This window comes from Ostrea edulis, chromosome 6, assembly GCF_947568905.1.
Source record: "Ostrea edulis chromosome 6, xbOstEdul1.1, whole genome shotgun sequence".
Lineage (NCBI taxonomy): Eukaryota > Metazoa > Mollusca > Bivalvia > Ostreida > Ostreidae > Ostrea > Ostrea edulis.
This window is the reverse complement of record NC_079169.1, coordinates 11,158,804-11,181,135: the sequence shown is the minus strand read 5'-3', so window position 1 is coordinate 11,181,135 and position 22,332 is coordinate 11,158,804. Positions and strand designations below refer to the sequence as shown.

At 33.9% G+C, this 22,332-nt stretch overlaps 1 protein-coding gene across 4 annotated transcripts; it reads left to right on the top strand.

The window, feature by feature from the left end:
• Window positions 1–1,179: 1,179 nt before the first annotated feature.
• LOC125683884 (signal transducing adapter molecule 2-like) lies at window positions 1,180–22,237 on the top strand. Of its 4 annotated transcripts, none has more exons than XM_048925387.2 (15): window positions 1,180–1,322; window positions 3,955–4,036; window positions 7,000–7,075; window positions 8,719–8,817; window positions 11,308–11,393; window positions 11,567–11,633; window positions 12,551–12,617; window positions 14,162–14,283; window positions 14,798–14,883; window positions 16,088–16,182; window positions 16,567–16,646; window positions 16,856–17,001; window positions 17,221–17,365; window positions 18,791–19,035; window positions 20,484–22,237. In XM_048925387.2, exons 1-15 carry the CDS (start codon window positions 1,280–1,282, stop codon window positions 20,680–20,682), a joined length of 1,638 nt encoding a protein of 545 aa, XP_048781344.1. In that variant the 5' UTR covers window positions 1,180–1,279; the 3' UTR covers window positions 20,683–22,237. The 4 variants fall into 4 exon arrangements, with proteins under 4 accessions (XP_048781344.1, XP_048781343.1, XP_055997508.1 ...); XM_048925386.2 differs by having other exon boundaries at window positions 12,542–12,617; XM_056141533.1 differs by lacking the exons at window positions 1,180–1,322; window positions 3,955–4,036 and adding an exon at window positions 4,281–4,308 and having other exon boundaries at window positions 7,002–7,075; window positions 12,542–12,617.
• The last annotated feature ends 95 nt before the right edge of the window (window positions 22,238–22,332 follow it).

Below are 22,332 nucleotides of genomic sequence, written 5' to 3'. Positions count from 1 at the left end.
TGGCACGCCAAATTCACAAAAATGAGCTAAACATAGTTTCACAGTTGATAAACTAGGTTTATCGACTGTAAACTATAGTTTACGGACCGTAAACTATAGTTAACGATTCGTTAACTATAGTTTTCATCCGTAAAACTATATTTAACGGTTGTATACTATAGTTTACAAATGCTAATCCAAGTTTATATGTCTTTAAATAAACGTTAACAATGGATTTTGCTGATAAATATAGATTCACATTTGTAAACTATAATTTACATTCGTTAACTATAGTTCACAATTGTTAATCCTAGTTTCACAAATTGTGATACTATATTTATCAGATAATCTATGTTTAACATTCGTTAATTATAGTTTTTTTCGTAAACTATAGCTAACTGCCATTTTTACTCATAAACTATATTACACAAAACTGTGTTTATCACTTTTTTGTGAATTCGGCGCATTAAATGACTATAAAATATATCTTACAAAACTGTGTTTATCACTTTTTTGTGAATTCGGTGCATTAAATGACTATAAACTATCTTACAAACCGTAAACTATCATTTACATTCGTTAATAATAGTTTAGACTTGTAAACCGTAGTTTACAATCGTGAAACCGTATTTATCAGATAAACTATGTTTTGCAATCACTATAATGATTGTTTTCATTGTTAATTATAGTTTACGCTTGTGAAACATAGATTATGTGTTAACTATGGTTTACAGATGTGAAATATAGATTAACGTCGTTAACTATAGTTTACGGTCCGTAAACTATAGTTTACAGTCGATAAACCTAGTTTATCAACTGTGAAACTATGTTTAACTCATTTTTGTGAATTTGGCATGCCATAGATATCGTGCAACAACAAACTATTCTAGAGATACAGAATCGAGTCCAGTGTAATTAACTTGAATATCCTTCCCCAAAAGTGTGCTAACACTAAGACATCGCAAAGCTAGTAAGTTTTGTTTTTTTATTCCTTTATTTATTCTTACTTTTATTATTATTTTTTTAATTTTTTTTTTATGTTTGGTTGGTTGTGGGTGGTTTTAAATCTTGATAAGGGGGGGGGGGGACCAAAATACAAAATAAAAAGAAAGAAAAAATAATACGACCAAAAAAAAGAGAGAAAAAAAAGACAATATTGTACGGAAGATAACTCGTGACTAGAGTAAGCATCATGTGGGTCTGACTGACGGAAGTAAACAAAAGGTGACGTCAGAACATGCGTCGTTAATACTTCCGTAATATATTTTCACTACGACAGAAGTGTTAGAAGAAGAATATAATGCCACTTTTCACCCCTTCAACGCCTTTCGACGGAGATGTCGGTAAGAGAGCGATTTGCTTAGAATGTGGAGAATATGTCTCCATCAAAATCAGTTACTTAGGGTGATAAATGAGAAATTCAAGGACACCCAGCGTTCGACACCTGACTAACTGTGTCTGTAATATTCCACAAAGACTCGAGGCATTTAGTAATTTCTAACTAAATACTGAATAAATGAAATTTGATCGAAATAAAAAAGGCAATAATGTGATATAATTGCTAAATTCTAAGACCTGGTTGTTTAAACAAATTCTGCTGTGTTTTAGAACTTTTGAAGGGAAAAAAATCAATAATAAATCATGTCTTTAAGTAACCTACATATTTAAGATAGAAGCATACTCAGAATAGGGTTTTGTTTTCTTTTAATAATATCTATGAAAGAATTGGAATAAATGTTAAAGAGAAGAAGGTCCTCATATATCTATGAATTCATTTTCCCAATGATTATCTGATGATGCCTGTAATGATTTGGGTTTTTGGGATCAAGTGTATATTGTAGATAACATAGACAAAGGTATCCTGTAAATATATTTCTGCTGTGATGCTAGCACGGCACTTCAGATCCAGCTAAATTACTTTGAAATTTTTTTCTCAAAAACTATTATTGGAAATGCGATAAATATATTGTGTTTTGGAGGATAATCCGATATGTAGGCTCTTTTTTTAAAACTCAAAAATAGTCATTATGGGTCTGTTATAAAACTTTACATCAAATAAATACATATAAATATAAACAAAAGTCAAACCTTGGTGACCCAGTCTTAAATTTTTAGATCATTTCTGATTATTTTGATGGTGTACTTTTGAATTGCAGCAACTAATATCTGAAGTTTTGGAGCATTTAAAAAAAATGGCAAAATGCTTTTAAAATATGTTGAATTCAGTTTATAATTGTGTGCAAATTGCTTCTTTAATTTATATGAATTAGCACATTTTAGGCAAAAGAAAATTATGTGTTTACACTCACCGAATGAAAGAAATCTCCCAAGACTTCACGCCTTTTTATCACGATTTTCAGAAACAATTTTATCTTAATCCATGATATCGTTGGCACCTATTCTTAATTCCTTTGTTTCAAGTAAAACAAGTTATTGTTATTTAGAGTCCACTTATAGTGTCAAGAATTGAATATAACCAATGACTTCAAAAAAAAAAATATATGTATTACTCACTGACCTAGAGTTGTTGAAAGTCATCTTTCACGTCAGCAGAACAGATAAAACTGATGATGTCAGACATAAATGCCAAATACATTAATCCAAATGTCAGACAAATTTTAAAACACCCAGGGTTTGACATTTACTTTTTTGAGCACTAGACCAGTTGGGCTACTTCAAATGATTTTTACTAGACCCGACCTTACATCAACTAGCTCTGACCAACTTTCCAGAGAAAAAAAACCCCTGGTGGTTTCTCCATATTTAAGTACTTAATTCAAATGACAAACGTTAAGTTTAAACTAAAACGTACTTAATTGTCTCAAAAACATCTTTTAGTCTCGTCATTCAATTTGATACTTTTATTTTCAAACGCATTTTCTGTTTCTTTAAATTCTACTCGGCACAGAAATTCTTTAGTTCATTTGTTAGAATAAAATGACCTCAACCGGTTTTTTAAAATTTCTATTTCACAAGCCCTGCTTTGTTTCTTCCAAACCTATTCCTTTTTTTCTCTCGGAACATCCTTCCTTGAGGACGAGAAGTCGAGACATTCCCGCACATGTGTCAACACCGAAAAATGGCTATTTACGATGTAATTTATTAATTTGATAGACACTTTCTTATATTCAATTAAAATAAACTGTTTTGGTTTTTTTAAACGAAAATAAATTCAGTTTATATCTATTTATCCGAAACATAACTTTACACACATCAACAAAGAATAAATGTCGTAAAACATCACTTCCGACAGCGACTTATTTATTAGAACTAAAAATGGAGATTTTTGTAATCACGCGGTTTAAAATTGCTCACAAACTCTTTACAGTTATTTTTGTCAGTTAAGAATAAGATATCTTATGGTTTAAACTAATGTTTCTTGTTTATTTTTTCAACACGACCAGTCGGACTAGTAAATCGATATTTTACCCGACCTGACCTATCATTTAGTAGACTCGGTCGGTCGGACGTGCCTTAGTGTCAAACCCTGACACCTTAAAATGCACTTGTTGAAAAATAAAGCTGAAAAATGCAAGAAGAGAATAAGTATTTTGCATTTTCTTCATCAGTACTGTATGAAATTACTTAAATTTTCAGAACATGCTATCTTCAAATTCTGAAGATGCTTAGCAATTGTACATTTCACTACCCTTTTCTCTAACTTTCGTATTTGTGACAATGAAACAATGTGATTTTGTAATAATACAACAATTAATGAATAGTTCATTGGCATATAAATACATGTCCCATAGAAACATTGACCAGGACAGCTTTAATGTGTGGTAAAGCATCTGGATAGTAGTTTAGAGAATTTTCCTCCGACACTACCGCTTCTCAAACAGATTTTCTTCTCTCATATACTACAACTTTAAAAAAAAAAAATAGAGGGATCGGGAATATTGTTTTAAAAGTCAATTTAACAAATTAGTGGCATATAATCATAATTTAGAAAGTTTTAATCAATTACAATTTCAGAGAAGGCAACCAGTGAAATGAATACAGAGGAGAACTGGGGTGTTATAATGGACATAGTCGATAAAGTCAACACAAGCAGTGGGTAAGTTGATAGTTATAATGGACATAAAGTCAACACAATGAGTGGTTAAGTTGATAGTTATAATGGACGCAAAGTCAACACAAGCAGTGGGTAAGCTGATAGTTATAATGGACACAAAGTCAACACAAGCAGTGGATAAGCTGATAGTTATAATGGACATAAAGTCAACACAAGCAGTGGGTAAGCTGATAGTTATAATGGACATAAAGTCAACACAAGCAGTGGGTAAGCTGATAGTTATAATGGACATAAAGTCAACACAAGCAGTGGATAAGCTGATAGTTATAATGGACATAAAGTCGACACAAGCAGTGGGTAAGCTGATAGTTATAATGGACACAGTCAATAAAGTCGACACAATGAGTGAGTAAACTGATAGTTTAGAGAGTAGAGTAGCAGTTTGTCATTTTCATTCTTACAATAAAATGGTAGAAGCATACATATAATCATTGTCTTTGTTAATGATGAATAACAAATGTAGGCTGTCTCCAGAAGAAAACTGTACATGAGCATAATTATTTCAATAAATGTACTTCATCTTCCTGTTGACAGTTTCATAGCACAGTGGATTTTATGATTTGTTTGGGACAATTTCATATTGCACACAAATTTCCTTTACTGAACCTTTCATTACAGAACAGGAAGCTGAAAGACCTGCTAACTGAATTGTATAGATCAGATGTGTTGGACGTATGTCTTTGAGAGAGACAATATGATGTCATATCATTTGTTTTCAATATAATAGCTTCTTTGTTTACAAAGAGGTCCTTCTGCAGATGACACTTTAAGTGTATTGAGCAGTCCATCCAGTTGCTCTATATATTTCAATAAAAACATGTTATGTTAGGAAATTACGTTGATTAGAAGTCATTTGTTTGTAATGTATCTTCAGTGAGGAGCAGTCCATCCAGTTGCTCTATATATTTCAATAAAAACATGTTATGTTAGGAAATTACGTTGATTAGAAGTCATTTGTTTGTAATGTATCTTCAGTCAGGAGCAGTCCATCCAGTTGCTCTATATATTTCAATAAAAACATGTTATGTTAGGAAATTACGTTGATTAGAAGTCATTTGTTTGTAATGTATCTTCAGTGAGGAGCAGTCCATCCAGTTGCTCTATATATTTCAATAAAAACATGTTATGTTAGGAAATTACGTTGATTAGAAGTCGTTTGTTTGTAATGTATCTTCAGTCAGGAAGCCGATTGGTTGATTAGAAGTCATTTGTTTGTAATGTATCTTCAGTCAGGAAGCTGATTGGTTGATTAAAAGTCATTTGTTTGTAATGTATCTTCAGTCAGGAAGCCGATTGGTCCTTTTGTTGTTATCTGTTGCATTAGATATGTATTGAAAAATATACATTCATGTAAGTGCAAGAATCATCTTGATTGTCAATCTATTTATAACCCAAGGAACTGTCGTGATTCTAGGCCAAGATCAAATGAATAGGTCAAGGTTAGGTATTTACTGTGGGAAATCATTGTCTAGACCACTCTTTTGTATTAAACAGAGAAATGTTTTGCTCCCATGCTTAGTGTTGATTATGACCAATTATTGTGTATGATTCTCAACCAAGGTAGAGGTGAAGGTTAAAGGTTAGAATTTTTCATTTCTTTCAGAACTTTGTAATGCAGGGATTGTAGAGGTCCATACTTAATCCTTCAGCTGATAATTAAAAGTTTCTACTTAATAACATCCTCTCTCCTATTTTAAATGTGTCCCACAAAGATGTTAGTCTTTATAGGACAGCCATAGTTAAAGGGGCATGGACACGATTTGAGATGAAATTTTTCAAATTTTATTTTTCCATTTTTATTGTTAACAATGCTTAACTAAAGTATTTCTAATGGTCAACCAAAATTTGATTATCAGTTTTTTAGTTACAATTGAGATATATCACTCACAATTCTTTGTTATGTAAACAAGGCTCGTGCCCATGTTTTTGTTTACATATATAGATTACTTAATAGAAAATAGCATGTTTAAAACAAAATGAGATGTGCTAAACGCTAGAAACTATTTAACTGTGCTCAGAATTAAAATGTAAATTGAAAAATCTGCTTTAAACGAACTTTTACTAGTATATTTAACCTACATGTATGTAAACAAAAACATGGCTCAAGCCTTGTTTACATAACAAAGAATTGTGAGCTCTGTATCTCCCATGTACATTGTACCTCTGCAACTGACATTCAAATTTTTGCTCATCATTACAGATACCTTAGTTAAGCATTCTAAACGTTAAAAATGGAAAAATAGAATTTGAAAATTTTCAGCTCTGCCTAAAATAGTGTCCATGTCCCTTTTAAGCATCTCTTCTTCTTGAAATTTACTTTAAATATGCATGTAGGAAGTTGTTTTCAGCTTGAAATTAAGTTAATGGCTTAAAAAGAACACAGATTGGTTGATTTGATGTAAGTATTGCCTATGGACACTGGTTATTTTTGATTGGTTGATTTGATGTAAGCATTGCCTATGGACACTGGTTATTTTTGATTGGTTGATTTGATGTAAGCATTGCCTATGGACACTGGTTATTTTTGATTGGTTGATTTGATGTAAGCATTGTCTATGGACATTGGTTATTTTTGATTGGTTGATTTGATGTAAGCATTGCCTATGGACACTGGTTATTTTTGATTGGTTGATTTGATGTAAGCATTGTCTATGGACATTGGTTATTTTTGATTGGTTGATTTGATGTAACAATGGTTATTTTTGATTGGTTGATTTGATGTAAACATTGCCTATGGACGCTGGTTATTTTTGATTGGTTGATTTGATGTAAGCATTGCCTATGGACACTGGTTATTTTTGATTGGTTGATTTGATGTAACAATGGTTATTTTTGATTGGTTGATTTGATGTAACAATGGTTATTTTTGCAGTGATTTTGTATAGTGATTCAGGTGACTGTGCAGAGTAAAATGTGTAATACATGTAATTTTTTTTCTATTGTAGATCAAAAGATTGTTTGCGATCCATAGCTAAAAGATTGAATCATCGTGTACCCTTTGTTGCAATGCAGGCATTAACAGTAAGAAACAACCTCAATGTATCTACATAGTCACCCTATTGTAATCAAATAATGATCTGTATAATCTTACTGTCAGGAAATGTAACCAGACAAGTAATAATGGGTATATTCCTACTGTAATTGAAAGTAAACAGAATTCCAGTGCTGTACAGCCGACTCTCTATAAACCACTACCTTTCGTTCTTTTGAATTTATGGTGTTATAACGAATTTGGCGATGTATTGAATTTACGCCATCTCGGTGAGAAAGACTAGTACTATTCTTGTATATGTAAAAGGAGTTATCTTTCCTTTACGTACAAACTTAATGTAAAAATATCACGTAATTTTTTCCCCACATTTTCTAACATGATTAAAAGTTTTATCAATGATACAGCTTCTTTTCAAAACAATACACGTACAAGACACATATAGACAGTATGTTCCAAGCTATTTAAAAACCTTGTCCAGTGTCAGTATTTAGCACACTGCATGGCTGTTTCCTGGCAGGTGAGCTTTTATTAGCTGGATGAATATTGAGTATTTCATCCTTTGCAGCCAAAATATCACCTATCATCTGCTTTTTTTATGGACTTTTCCCATAAAATGGTAGAATGATCGGTGATTTCTTGTTGTGTACATTTCGGATGGTTTCCATGGTATGTAATAATTTGCTTATTTTCTTTAAAAAGTCAACAGAAACCTCTTTTGTGGCGAAGCCATAGCTAAACTGAAATATTTTTCGACGAGGTAAAAACAATAAGACTACGGTTCATATTAAGTGATTATCTTGTTTATTTAATACTGGGTACCTTCTGCCCAGGTGTACGCCAGGGATCGATATTGACCAATTTTCCACATCACTGATAACGTGCACCCATGGTGGTTTATCGAGATCATTAACAGTTTGAAATAGACTTTTGTAATAAAAACAACGTGGCAAATGGTGATAGCAAATTTGACGTTTTAACGAGAATTTTAAGTAATAGGAAAAACATTCTTAGAAAAATGAGGCTTTGTAACAAAAATGGCAATGAATTGAGTGGCAATAATTTGAGAATTAACTTTAGTTTATACAGGTATTACATATAGAACTTTTAATTATTTTAGATTTAAAAAATTTTTGTAAGAGCATTTTTAGGTCCTGGAAATTATCCTCAAGTATCATATATTATTATAATAATGTAATGATCAAATATCATTTTACATCATATCGTATATTATATAATTATTAAATGTCATATAACAATAAAAATGTCTTCTTTCACAGTAGCACTGATATTATTCAAAACTATGCATGACCATTGCGAAGTTTGTATCATTAGATGTGGTTGATATCATTGTTTAATACGTCTAAGAAATATCAACTCAGTTGCAGCAAAACACTCTTGTAAAGAACATGATTATAATGAATTCATGCTTTTTGCAGAGTGATATTTATTCCCCTATGAGGGAAAAATAGAGAGAATTTTGTTTTTGATATAATGAAGTTTGGTTTTTAATAACATTTTTTTTTTTTTGCTGGCCCTGGAGGTTCGCTATAACCATATTTTACTGTATATTTGTCCTCATTGAGACAGCATAATCTGGGGTTAGATATAATTAATTGTCCTCCTTGGCTGCCTTGTCTCTGATGGGTGTTAATATGATTTTGTTTTGTTGTAGCTTTTGGATGCCTGTGTTAACAACTGTGGTAGACCTTTCCATTTAGAGATTTCATCCAGAGATTTCATCTCAGAATGTCGAACCCTGATCAATCAAAAAGTAGGTTACAGTATGTTGGAATTCAGCTTGGGAATAAGCATGTACACCATCAAGCTCTCCTGGGAGTATTGCATATATCCATAAAATATGAATATATTCGCAACTCACTTGTGATGAATCATGAAATAAGATCATTTTTGGGTTTGTTTTTGTTTTTTTTAAATAAGACTCCACTCACTATATGTTAGTCTGCATAATATGCTTATGTTTTGATGCAATGTTAAGAACATTGTTTTGGCTTGTTCCAAGCTTATCAGAAGTGGTATATAAACCAAATGCTCCTATATAGGTATCACATCTGTGCCTGCATTGACTTGTGAAGCATTGTTCTGACCAATAAGGATTTTTGTCTCTTGAAGGTCTTTTTGCTTTTCACAAGTGGTGTAAAAATCTGCAGTTTATGCTTTGACTGCTGAACTGTAGATCATGGATTTGAGTCCAGCTGAGTAGCTCATTAGGTTAGCACGTTAACTGCTGAACTGTAGATCGTGGATTTGAGTCCAGCTGAGTAGCTCATTAGGTTAACACGTCGACTGCTGAACTGTAGATCGTGGATTCGAGTCCAGCAGGGATTTTAAATTATTTTCTTTGCTTTCTACTAAAACTGCATTTTTTGACTAAATAAAGTAAATTTGAAAATTTTCAATTTCAAAATATTGGTATACATATCCTTCTCTTTTCATCCACATCAAAATTTCTCTGGCGTAGCATTCCTCCTTAAGATAGAGATTTCATATTTGGTGAACTGAGAAGTGAAAGCTCCGTGATCGATAAAGGTCACGGTCTAAGAATGAGTTGAAAAAACAGATTGAATCAGGACCCTAATAAAAAAAATTGTAAAATAAAACCAATAATAGCTTTAAAAATTTGTAGAGTTTCATTATTTATATTCTTCATACTGTTTATAAAGCAAAAAAGATCTGTAGATTAACAGAACACCAGAAATCGAATATGTAAATCGAATATGTAAATAGGATTTTTTGTTTACATACATTAGTTCTTTTTCTACTTAGTTTAGTGATTTATTTTTCCATTTATTCCATTCAGTTTACATTTATTAGAAAAGACATGACAATTTAAAGCAAGATCTAAAACCCCCACTTTGATTTTTCTTCTTCATCAAACGTGAGTCATACAAAGTAGATGTAGACAGTTGAAGCAGGTAGCCCTGCCCACTAAGTGACTGACAGCTCTGAAGCAGGTAGCCCTGCCCACTAAGTGACTGACAGCTCTGAAGCAGGTAGCCCTGCCCACTAAGCGACTGACAGCTCTCTCTAATTTATTTGTATAAGGTAATGACTTGATTTCCACTCGGCATGTTATCATTTATGATTTGTTACCACAGCTGGGGTGTAAATTTATAGTTTATTTGAGTCTGTGATCAACGTTTTATGAATGAAAGAAAACCTGATAAACAGCATTCAGAATACCAAAAATGGTAGTGAACTATTATCATGTTGTAATTCTGAATCTAGGTCATTTTGAGCAAATTAAGAATAACAACTGATTTGTTTCGAGATTCTTTTTTTTTTTTTTTTTTTTTTTTTCTGATTCAAAACTTTTTTTTTATTATTTATTATTTTTTATTTCACAAACATTGACATAAGACAGAAGAACATTTGCCATTTTTTTCTAACCACTTTCACACACTTTCATACTCACACTCATACATTTGTTGGTAAGTGCTTGCATTTTTAATATAATTGTAAGAGAAAAATGATAACAATACAGAGCTTGAGTAAATAGATAAAAGTACATGTGGCTTCAAAAGTAGGGGGAAAAAAAACATTGCTTGAAATAGCAAAATTATGATTTTTTTTTAAGTTGTCAAAAAGTGTTTTCCATACATGCCAGGTATTTTAAAATTTTTGTATTTCTAAATTCTGATACGCAATACATTTTTCAACCTTGTATTTGTTGTATAGATAGAACAATAGTTCCAAGAATCTTGGCAATTTGGTTTTTTTCAAACAAGAAAAAATATATTGTTTTGTATAAAGGATAAGGAAGTTTACAATTCTGTTGCCTTTCGACAATGGGAGTTCACCTAATAAAATATTAAGTACATTAAAACCTATTCTTTTGGAAGTTGTTTCGAGATTCTTGCAGAAAACACATTTACCAGAAATAAAAAGCATGTCTTACAATTTTAGGGACCAGATAGAACCCTTTTCGTATGTATTTCTTTGCCCCAGTTAAAATGTGTCCAGCAGGATATATTTGTCCCATTAAGTCAGCTCTAGTTTGTTTAGGAAATGCTATATTAAGCCTTATTTTTGCTGCAGTTTTATTTTTGCTGAGAGATAAATCCATGAACTGCAGTGAAAATTAGGTATTACCACTACATTTGAGTAAGGAAATTAAAATCTTAAGTTGGAAATTCAAAAGTTGGGAAAATAGATTGAATTTAGAAACATGAAAATAACTTTCTGATATTGAAGCTGTGTAAAATATCTGTCCAAAATGTACATGGAGATCCTCTTTTGACAGGCTCACCCAAAAGTAGCTCAAAAATTGAAATCAATGATCAAGAAATGGGCTGAATCTAAAGAATTTAAAGAGGAACCTACATTGAGGTATGTGGTCTAATGAATTGATTACCTATTCCTGTTATAGACCAATGATAATAAGTTATAAAAACTGAATACCATGTGCAATTTCAAAAAAGAATTTTTTCTGAACCATATTTTATACATTGTAGTATGTTTGATCTTTGTTTTGATGAATTTCCCCCCCATTTTCTTCACAGTTTGATTCCATCATTTTATAGCAGTTTGAAATCAGAGGGAGTGGATTTCAATGACCCAGATGGCCCTGTAAGTTTCAACTATTGTTTTTATATACATGTATATATTTTTTTGTGTCGCCTGCGTTACGCAGTGGCGACATATAGGGATCACTATCCATCGTCTTGTGTCGTCGTCGTCACAAAAAATTTCTGTCACAGTTTTCTCAAGAACCACATGGGGCAACTCCCTGATATTTGGCACAGAGCATCAGTGTGGCCAACTGTATTGTGTAAGACATTTTCGAATCTGTCGCTTATCAACTTCCTGTTTGCCGGGACTTAGAATTTTTTACAGCAAAAAAATTTCTGTCACAGTTTTCTCAAGAACCACATGGGGCAACTCCCTGATATTTGGCACAGAGCATCACTGTGGCCAACTGTATTGTGTAAGACATTTTCGAATCTGTCGCTTATCAACTTCCTGTTTGCCGGGACTTAGAATTTTTTACAGCAAAAAAATTTCTGTCACAGTTTTCTCAAGAACCACATGGGGCAACTCCCTGATATTTGGCACAGAGCATCACTGTGGCCAACTGTATTGTGTAAGACATTTTCGAATCTGTCGCTTATCAACTTCCTGTTTGCCGGGACTTAGAATTTTTTACAGCAAAAAAATTTCTGTCACAGTTTTCTCAAGAACCACATGGGGCAACTCCCTGATATTTGGCACAGAGCATCAGTGTGGCCAACTGTATTGTGTAAGACATTTTCGAATCTGTTGCTTATCAACTTCCTGTTTAGTGACAAAAACCATTTCAATAATTTACTTTTTCAACATTATACGTGATATATTACATATAGAATGAACTAGCAGGCGACACATGTCTTCCGGGGAAGACTTAATACTGCGTTTTTGCATGTAAATATCTATTTCTCTCAGTATCAGCTACCAGTGGAATTGAACCATCGTGTTAATTTGATTGATTTTCTTCTGAGGTCAAAAAGACCACACAGCTGAGCAGTAATCCTGATGTTGTCAATAACCAACAAGAGGAGGACGACATAGCTAAAGGTTTGTAGTATCACGACCATATAAAGAAAAATGTAGTTATACAGCAAAATGTGCAACATAGTACCATGATCGTATAAAGAACAATGTAGTTTTACAGCAAAATGTGCAACATAGTACCACGACCATATAAAGAAAAATGTAGTTATACAGCAAAATGTGCAACATAGTACCACGACCGTATAAAGAAAAATGTAGTTATACAGCAAAATGTGCAACATAGTACCACGACCATATAGAGAAAAATGTAGTTATACAGCAAAATGTGCAACATAGTACCACGACCGTATAAAGAACAATGTAGTTTTACAGCAAAATATGCAACATAGTACCACGACCATATAAAGAAAGATGTAGTTATACAGCAAAATGTGCAACATAGTATCACGACCATATAAAGAAAAATGTAGTTATACAGCAAAATGTGCAACATAGTACCACGACCGTATAAAGAAAAATGTAGTTATACAGCCAAATGTGCAACATAGTACCACGACCATATAAAGTAAAATGTAGTTATACAGCAAAATGTGCAACGTAGTACCACGACCATATAAAGAAAAATGTAGTTATACAGCAAACTAGGCAGCATACACTTTACTTATACATGTATATTAAATGTATGGATAAAATCAGGTACGGTATATGTACATACATGTGAAATGCATGTCAGCACACGCACAGATACCTTACGTTTCTTAACATACACAAATAGACTTACCTTTTCACTGTTTTTTTCTTTGATATCTCTACGTATTGTAATGATAGCCATTTTCTCATGAATGCACTGCAGTTGTAAACAAGGTGTGTATGAATCTTAATGAATTCAGTATGTCCATTTCCACAGCTGACAATTCTTACAGAAATGATTGTAGAATAGAATCTTCATGAACAGTATGCTGGTGTATGATCATGTATTTTTAAAAATAGCATTTATTTCTTAAGTATCACAGTTGTTTTCAACTTTTGTGAATTCAGAAATGTATGTTGCACATTTTGCTGTGTACGGTAAATCCCGAAATTTGAATGGAACTTTATGTTGTGAGACCAACACTTGTTGATTTATTCTTAATGAGCTGTGTTCACTCTACTAAACAAATAAAAGCCTGATCTTTAGTTTTACATGAACATGTGAATATGTTTCTCATCATGATAAACAGTGAAGTGGAAAGCCATAGTCTTTTTCACAAAAAAAATCTCAAGACTACTAAATATGTAAATTTAGAAACACTGTAATTTCTTTATTTTCCATCTCTTGCAAGTTTTCAGAATGAATACATGAAGTACATCCATTGATAATAAAACTTGTATAGTTCAAAAACAGAACATTTTTATGGTAATCGTAAGATATTTTGTGAAAAGGGCTACTGGATTATATGCAAAACACAGTAATGAGAGGGTCAAATTACACTCGATTACTAATGGAAATATGACTGTGATTTGACTGTTGCTAATATTTGTTTGAACGATCAAATGATAAAAAGGATTCAGTTTTAAAAGGACTAAATTTTTGTCCGTTTTCACTTCATTGTATTTTTTTTAAACAGCCATAGCTCTTTCACTAAGGGAGAATGAGAAATCGAGCGTCAAGACCACCAATTTGTATCCTGCAGGGTTTAATTCCTCACCTATTTATGCCACAAGCAGTAAACCCAAGGAAGTTCGGAAGGTGAGTGTTTAATCTGGAGGCTGGTCAGCTGGTCTCATACACAGAGGTGCCATACAGAAATGTTAATGTGCATGTTTTTGTAGAACTTGTAAAATAAAAAAATAGTAAAAATAATAGAATGAAATTGATGCTTTTTCAGAAGTACATGCACTGAGCATTTTCTTTTTGACAGACCCATCATTAAACATACATACAGAGTATGTGTATGTAGCAAATGATTTGACATGTTTGAAACTACAGAAACACCAGATATACTGTGTCTGTTGTGTGGATACCATGTCTGTTGTGTTGTAGGTTGGAGCTTTATGACTTATAAACAACGTCTGTTGTGTTGTAGGTTGGAGTCTTTATGACTTATAAACAAGTCTGTTGTGTTGTAGGTTCGAGCTCTTTATGACTTATAAACAATGTCTGTTGTGTTGTAGGTTTGAGTCTTTACGACTTATAAACAATGACTGTTGTGTTGTAGGTTTGAGCTCTTTATGACTTATAAACAATGTCTGTTGTGTTGTAGGTTCGAGCTCTTTATGACTTTGAAGCAGCAGAGGATAATGAACTGACGTTTAAGTCGGGAGAATTTATCAGTGTTACTGATGACAGGTATGTGAATTGATTAACTGATTCAGGGTCTTCATTAACATGTGAGTTCTGCAGTTATTATGCAATTATCTAATTATAATGAATTCTTGATTGTTGTGCAGTGTCCTCCCATTTCTTATTTTGAACATAAGATTTATAAAAAAGGATTTCAATAAAGTGTCAACAGAGTTCACTTAATAATTACCTAATTATCTCAATATTGTGGTGACCCCTCCCACGTAGATTTCCTATGGGAACCCTGGTTTTCTCTGACATCAATGACCCCTTCACACCAATATCCAAGTCAATGAGAAACATTCATTAAAGTTATAGAACTTGTTTTTCAATTATCATAATGTAGATAAAGTTTTGTTGTTGTTTTTTATAATTATCACACGATTAGTCCTCTTTATTTTGCCATTGTTATCAGCAATTGTTCATTTTGTTAGTGTTAACAGACTACATGTATTTACTTTTCAGTATCAAAATTTGTGTTCATGAAAACATCTGTCACAGTGTCCTGCACTTTACTGTGTACATGGTGTGGTTTTGTGACATGACAGTTGTCCTGACACTTTACTGTGTACATGGTGTGGTTTTGTGACATGACAGTTGTCCTGACACTTTACTGTGTACATGGTGTGGTTTTGTGACATGACAGTTGTCCTGACACTTTACTGTGTACATGGTGTGGTTTTGTGACATGTCATACCTGTGCTGGCACTTTACTGTGTACATGGTGTGGTTTTGTGACATGACATATCTGTCCTGGCACTTTACTGTGTACATGGTGTGGTTTTGTGACATGACAGTTGTCCTGACACTTTACTGTGTACATGGTGTGGTTTTGTGACATGACAGTTGTCCTGACACTTTACTGTGTACATGGTGTGGTTTTGTGACATGTCATACCTGTGCTGACACTTTACTGTGTACATGGTGTGGTTTTGTGACATGTCATACCTGTGCTGACACTTTACTGTGTACATGGTGTGGTTTTGTGACATGACAGTTGTCCTGACACTTTACTGTGTACATGGTGTGGTTTTGTGACATGACATATCTGTCCTGGCACTTTACTGTGTACATGGTGTGGTTTTGTGACATGTCATACCTGTGCTGGCACTTTACTGTGTACATGGTGTGGTTTTGTGACATGACATACCTGTCCTAACACTTTACTGTGTACATGGTGTGGTTTTGTGATCTCTCTCATTTGTTGTAGTGATGCTAACTGGTGGAAAGGCTTTAATCATCGAGGAGAGGGGTTGTTCCCTGCCAACTTTGTTACCTCAGACCTGACAGTGGAACCTGAGGAATGTAAGAAACCAAAGGAGATTCAAAATCGGAAAAACAACCGATAATGGATTCTATAGATATAAATGTTGAAACAAGTTAATAACGAGAGATTGTATTGTTTCGTTCATTGCAGATCTTAATTGGGGTCTCTTATATATATTAGAAAAAAGTGAAATCTGTTTGTGTTACGTGTATATGTCACTTTGGATTTATGATCTGGTCTTCTCAAGTACAATCTACTAGGCTTCAAAGAGATATTAATAAAGTTCGCTGAAATGAAGGTGGATTAATAGCAAAACATTCAAGTAAAGGTTCTTGGTGAAATATTTTTTTGTTACTATGTAACTAGTGTCCACCCTCAGCTCACTGGTCAATGCTGTAATCTAGTTTATCATTTGATTCCAGCTAAAGCAGAAAAGGCTGTTTCATTTAAAGAAGAAGTCCAAGTTTTGGATTTCGAATCAGATGATGTAACGATTGATGAGGTAATGTTGATTATCTGCAATTTTATTGACTCATTTGATGATGCAAAAGCTCAAATATACATGTAAATGATGTGAATGTACTAGCAGAACTTCTGATATCAACATCAATTTTCAGAAGAAAAGTCCACAAGCTTGGGGGATTTTTATTTTGTTTTGTTTTTTCTTCAGAGACAACAGATTTTCTGTTATTTTGTTTGTGTATTTTTCAGAGTAAGATCGACGAGGTCTTGCAGTTGATACAGAATTCTGACCCAACAGGTGAAACACAAACCGATTCCACTGAAATGTTACGATTAGAGAACCAGTGTTCTAGAATGGCCCCTTTAATCGACACAGAACTGGAGAAAATTGACAAGTGAGTTTATACTTGCCATTTTTTAAACACCTTTGTATTTGAGTTCTTTCCGTATCATTAGTCTTACAACACAACTAGAGCGGTAGAATCACGACAATCTTAAAGGTAAAGGTATGTTGTCGGCAATGACACATATCCTTAAATATAATTGTAAGAAAATGCAGGTGTTTTTCTGACAGAGTTTATGGAACATGTTTAATCTGTTTGCATCTTTACCAGAAAACATGCCGGTTTGTGTGAATTAAATTCTAAAGTGGTTGAAGCTATGCAGATGTACCACAATCTAATGAAGGAGACTCCAGCTCCTTACGGTTACAAAGCTCAACACACTGCACCTTCAATGAGTTACAACTTCCCCAGTCAGGTACAATTCATGTTTTCCTACAAAATAGCTTCATTATAATTTTTAAGCTCACCTGAACCGAAGGTTCAAGTGAGCTTTTCTGATCACATTTTGTCCGTCGTCCGTCTGTAAACTTTTCACATTTTCGACTTCTTCTCCAGAACCACTGGGCCAAATTCAACCAAACTTGCCACAAAGCATCCTTGGGTGAAGGGAATTCAGATTTCTTCAAATGAAGGGCCATGCCCTTTTCCAAGGGGAGATAATTAAGAATATGTGAAATTTTGGTGGCATATTGTAAAAATCTTCTTCTCAAGAACCACTGAGCCAGAAAAACTGAGATTTACATGAAAGCTTCCTGATATAGTGCAGATTCTAAATTGTTAACATCATGGCCCCCGGGGGTTGGATGGGGCCACAATAGGGGATCAAAGTTTTACATACAAATATATAGGAAAAATCTTTAAAAATCTTCGTTTCAAGAACCACTGAGCCAGAAAAGCTGAGATTTATATGAAAGCTTTCTTATATAGTGCAGATTCTAAATTGTTCAAATCCCTGCCCCCAGGGATCGGATGGGGCCACAAGGGGAGGGGGGTCAAAGTTTTACATACAAATATATAGGGACATTCTTTAAAAATCTTCTTCTCAAGAACCACTGAGCCAGAAAAGCTGATATTTACATGAAAGCTTCCTGATATAGTGCAAATTCAAGCTTGTTAAAATGATGGCCCCCGGGGGTAGAATGGGGCCACAATAGGGGTTCAAAGTTTTACATACAAATATATAGAGAATATCTTTAAAAATCTTCTTCTCAAGAACCACTGAGCCAGAAAAGCTGATATTTACATGAAAAGCTTCCTAACATAGAGTAGAGTTAAGTTTGTTCAAATCATGGCCCCCTGTGGTAGGATGGGGCCACAATAGGGGATCAAAGTTTTACATACAAATATATAGGAAAAATCGTTAAAAATTTTCTTCTCAAGAACCACTGAGCCAGAAAAGCTGATATCTACATGAAAGCTTTCTGACATAGTGCAGATTCAAATTTGTTCAAATTATGGCCCCTGGGGGTAGGATGGGGCCACAAGGGGGAATCCAATGTTTGCATACAAATATATAGGAAAAATCTTTAAATATCTTCTTCTCAAGAACCATTGGGCCAAAGAAGTTCACATTTACATGAAAGCTTTCTGACATAGTGTAGATTCAAGTTTGCAAAAACTATGTCCTCCAGGGGTAGGTTGGGGCCATAATAAGGACTAAGGTTTTATATGCAAATATATATAGAAAGTCTTCTGATATGGACCAAGGTGACTCAAGTGAGCGATGTGGCCTATGGGTCTCTTGTTGTGTAGATAGAGATCTTACATGAAATTGAAATCTTTTTGTTTTGGTGTAAATCCAAGTCATTTTAATGTTGTTGGAATATTCTGTTTTCTACAGTCAGTATATAATGGCCAACCCCAGTTTCAGTCAGTCCCTGGTCAGATTCCACCTGTTTCGGTTCCTCAAGGACCAATGCCAGTCAGCCAGATGTCAATACCCCAGGTGCCGATGCCTCAGAATCCTGGCATGATGCCAGCTAATGTTCAGATGCCTCAGAATCAGATGAACTCGTCAGTTCCACCACAGATGACAATGAATCCACAAGGTTACATGCAACAAGCACCAAGCAGTCAATCCTACAGGTGATTAGACTGAAATAGTTCAACTCACTATGTACAGTAAAACACGGTTATATAGCGAACCTCCAGGGCCAGTGAAAAACAGTTTGTTATTACCAAACTTCATTATAGTTTTACAGTAAAACATGGGTATAGCAAACTTCCAGGGCCAACAAACAAAAAACAAAAAAACCAGTTCAATGTAAGGGCTGTTCCAGAAATGATCAAATGGGGGGGTCGGGCGGCAAACAATATTTTTTTGCATGGGTGGTCGTATTTTTCCATATTTTAATTGGTCCGTGGTTGGACTGTTAAAAAAATATTTATTATGGGTGGTGGGTAGTTTCTATTGTTTTAATTTGTGCCATGTGGGTGTTGAGTTTTCAGAATATTTTTATTGTCGCTCTTGTCGTGTTGGTTACAAAACGTCGGAGGGAAAATTGAAAACGAGCTTTCGAAATGCTGCTTTCGAAATCGGAAATCGGAAGTAACATAGAACTATTCGAGTTGTCGCTCTTTGCAGCGCATAACTTTCCATAACGGCACTCTTCAAATTAGAGGCGCGTTTAGTAGGGTCCCTTTGGACGTGATGGCGGCGAACTCTGTTCTGTAGATTATTACAGTTTACAGTGCATCGATTTTGGGAATATTTTGAAACCAACAGGTATTCCGTTTTCTAATAAAAATAGGCAAACCTTAGTTGATTTATACGAGGGTACCGATGCGTTATATTTATCAGTCGGTGTGATGGTGATATAGAGGCCTCCGGGCGCGGGCTCCATTAGAAGACGAACGATTCGTAGAAAAACATATCCATACCCATTTCATGATAATAGCATCGTTTGAACTCCCAATCTTTCCAACATTCCCGCCATAGATGCCTTTCATTGTTGCTGTGACATCGTTTCTTCAGAACTACTGTGATACAATGTCGCACAGGCATTACCGCATCATTGACTAGAATGTTTGTCCCGAAAACCTCGCGAGATTTGTACCGTTTTCATTTTTAAAAATATTTTTGTGGTGGGTCTGGTTAGTTTTTTTTTTTTTTTTAGATGGGTCATTGTAAAATGAGTTTATTAATTTGATGGGTCATGGGGTAATTTTTTATTTTTTTTTTATGGGTGCTTGGTATATACAAAAGGTGCCTCCCAACCCCCCCATATATTTATTTCTGGAATAGCCCTAACCAAACTTTGTTATATATATACAATACAATATTTGCGATTTTCCTCCCTAGAGGGATAAATTTCTCTGTGCAATAAGTGAAAATCCGATATATGCATGTTTGTTATAAGCATGTTTTATTGTACATGTAACAAAAGAATCCCCCCCCCCCCCCCCCAAATAACAAATCAATGAACGATGTAACTAAATGTATATGCTTTCAAGAATTATGAAAACTAGAGACTTGAATATCACTGGTGAATTTTATGTTTCGTTATTGAATTGTGCATATTTCTTTTCAACAGTGTGTCGGATTCAAACATGAACACTTATCCACCAGATCAATCCCAGAATGCAATACCGCCATCCCACAATCCATCAATGCCACAGCAAGTGTCCTCCACGCCGAGTGGGGTTCCCCAGCAGAACTTTCAGTATACTATGTCACAGGTGGACGGCAGACAGTTTTACCACCCCCCTCCCCAACAACAGCCCCTCTTATGAAATCAATGATATTGTTTTGTTATTGAATTCTTCTATTGTTATCGATGTATTACATGTGTGTATATATATATTGCTGTAAGCATGACACAAAGACTAAATGTTTACAGGCAATTAAGTTATAGCATGTATTCGTCCGTGCATTACGACAGAAGTAACTGTTGAAAAATAACTACATTTTCGTTGTTTGCAATTAAGTTGTGGCTTATTCTTGTCCATGCATTACTTATGATATAACAGTAGAGAGCCAACTACATTAAAAAATTTGTTGTTGGCAGTAAACATGTATCAAGTCATTTTATATCAAGGAATCATCTCTGGGTTTTTTAACATACTTTGTGGTGTTTTATGACACTAGTGAGATATGTTTTAAGAGTTCACTTGTACTTGGTGTTTAATTGTTAGATAACTGCCATTTGTTATCATACATGTAGATCAGGAAGTATACCCAAATTTACGCTATTAAGCTTGCAAGATATTGTTTAGTAGCTACGGTAGGCAAAATGTTTTTGTTACATGTATGTCAGAAAAAAAATAGGATTTATATTGTGCTATCAGTAAAGCAGATGGTATTGCAAACAGAAATTTTAAAAGTGTTCATTGCCACAGAGACACAGGTTGATCTACTTCAGCAATGTTTCATGTCTGGAATGCAGTAACAATTTATTGATTCCATTAGTCCATTCATTCATTATTATTCATTAATAGATGTTTTTACTTGGGAAATCAATTAAATGATATTTTACTGTACACATATCTGTGTATATCATTGTATGTTGTTCTGTATATAAGGTGGGCGTGACAGATATTGCGCAACCATTGGGACTGTGATATAGATGAGTGATACTTGAGTTAGGATCTTAGATTTCAAAAAAAAAAGAAAAGCTTATGGCATGCAGAGAAACTGATAATGAAATACACCATTTTTAACTTCATGGAAAAATATGTGGAGAGCACAAATAGTATGGTAGTTAACACTCTGTTTCTTGACTAATGGAAAATGTAAATAGTAAATACCTATACTTAGAATATCAGTTTTATCTGGTACTTTACCAGTATTTTTTTTTTTTGTACGGGTCACATTTCGCAGTTTTAGTTAAGCATCTGACTAGTCTTCTAAACAAACATGGAAAATTGTATTAATCTAAATTTGTTGTGTGTCTTTGACATTAAGTTTTAGTTTATTTTCTTGGCTTTAGCTGAAAACTTTGTATTAAAAATTATTACCACTTTGAACATTTTGATGTGAAGTTTTAAAACTGTATTTGTTGATTTGTGTCAGTTGGTTGACACCCAAACTAGTGTTGTGTAAATTTTATTTGCATACTTTGACGCAGCCAACTTGTTTGTCCATGTGTCGGTGATATGCGACTGTGTAAACATAGTCCTCCCACTTGTCACTATGGCCTTTGTGTAACTGTATGGATTTGTGTAACTGTATGGATATTTTAATACCTTGTTGCTTTTTGTTGTAAGTCAGACTTTTGAAGAAGTAAATGTATGACCATCTCTCTGTAATCCGGAACACACAGTGATTAAAGCATAAAAAAAGACTGTACACAGCTATCAGATCTTCTTTGTGAGAATTTGTAATATTGCATTAAGTGTATAAGAGGACACACTTGAGATATCAGGGATCATTGTATATTCCTA

Coding starts and splice junctions, on each gene's coding strand:
- LOC125683884 (XM_048925386.2), top strand. CDS start 1,280: ATGCCACTTTTCACCCCTTCAACGCCTTTCGACGGAGATGTCG. Junction 11,634..12,541: donor TCAATGACCCAGATGGCCCT/GTAAGTTTCAAC, acceptor TTTTCTTCTGAG/GTCAAAAAGACCACACAGCT. Junction 16,183..16,566: donor GACAGTGGAACCTGAGGAAT/GTAAGAAACCAA, acceptor ATTTGATTCCAG/CTAAAGCAGAAAAGGCTGTT.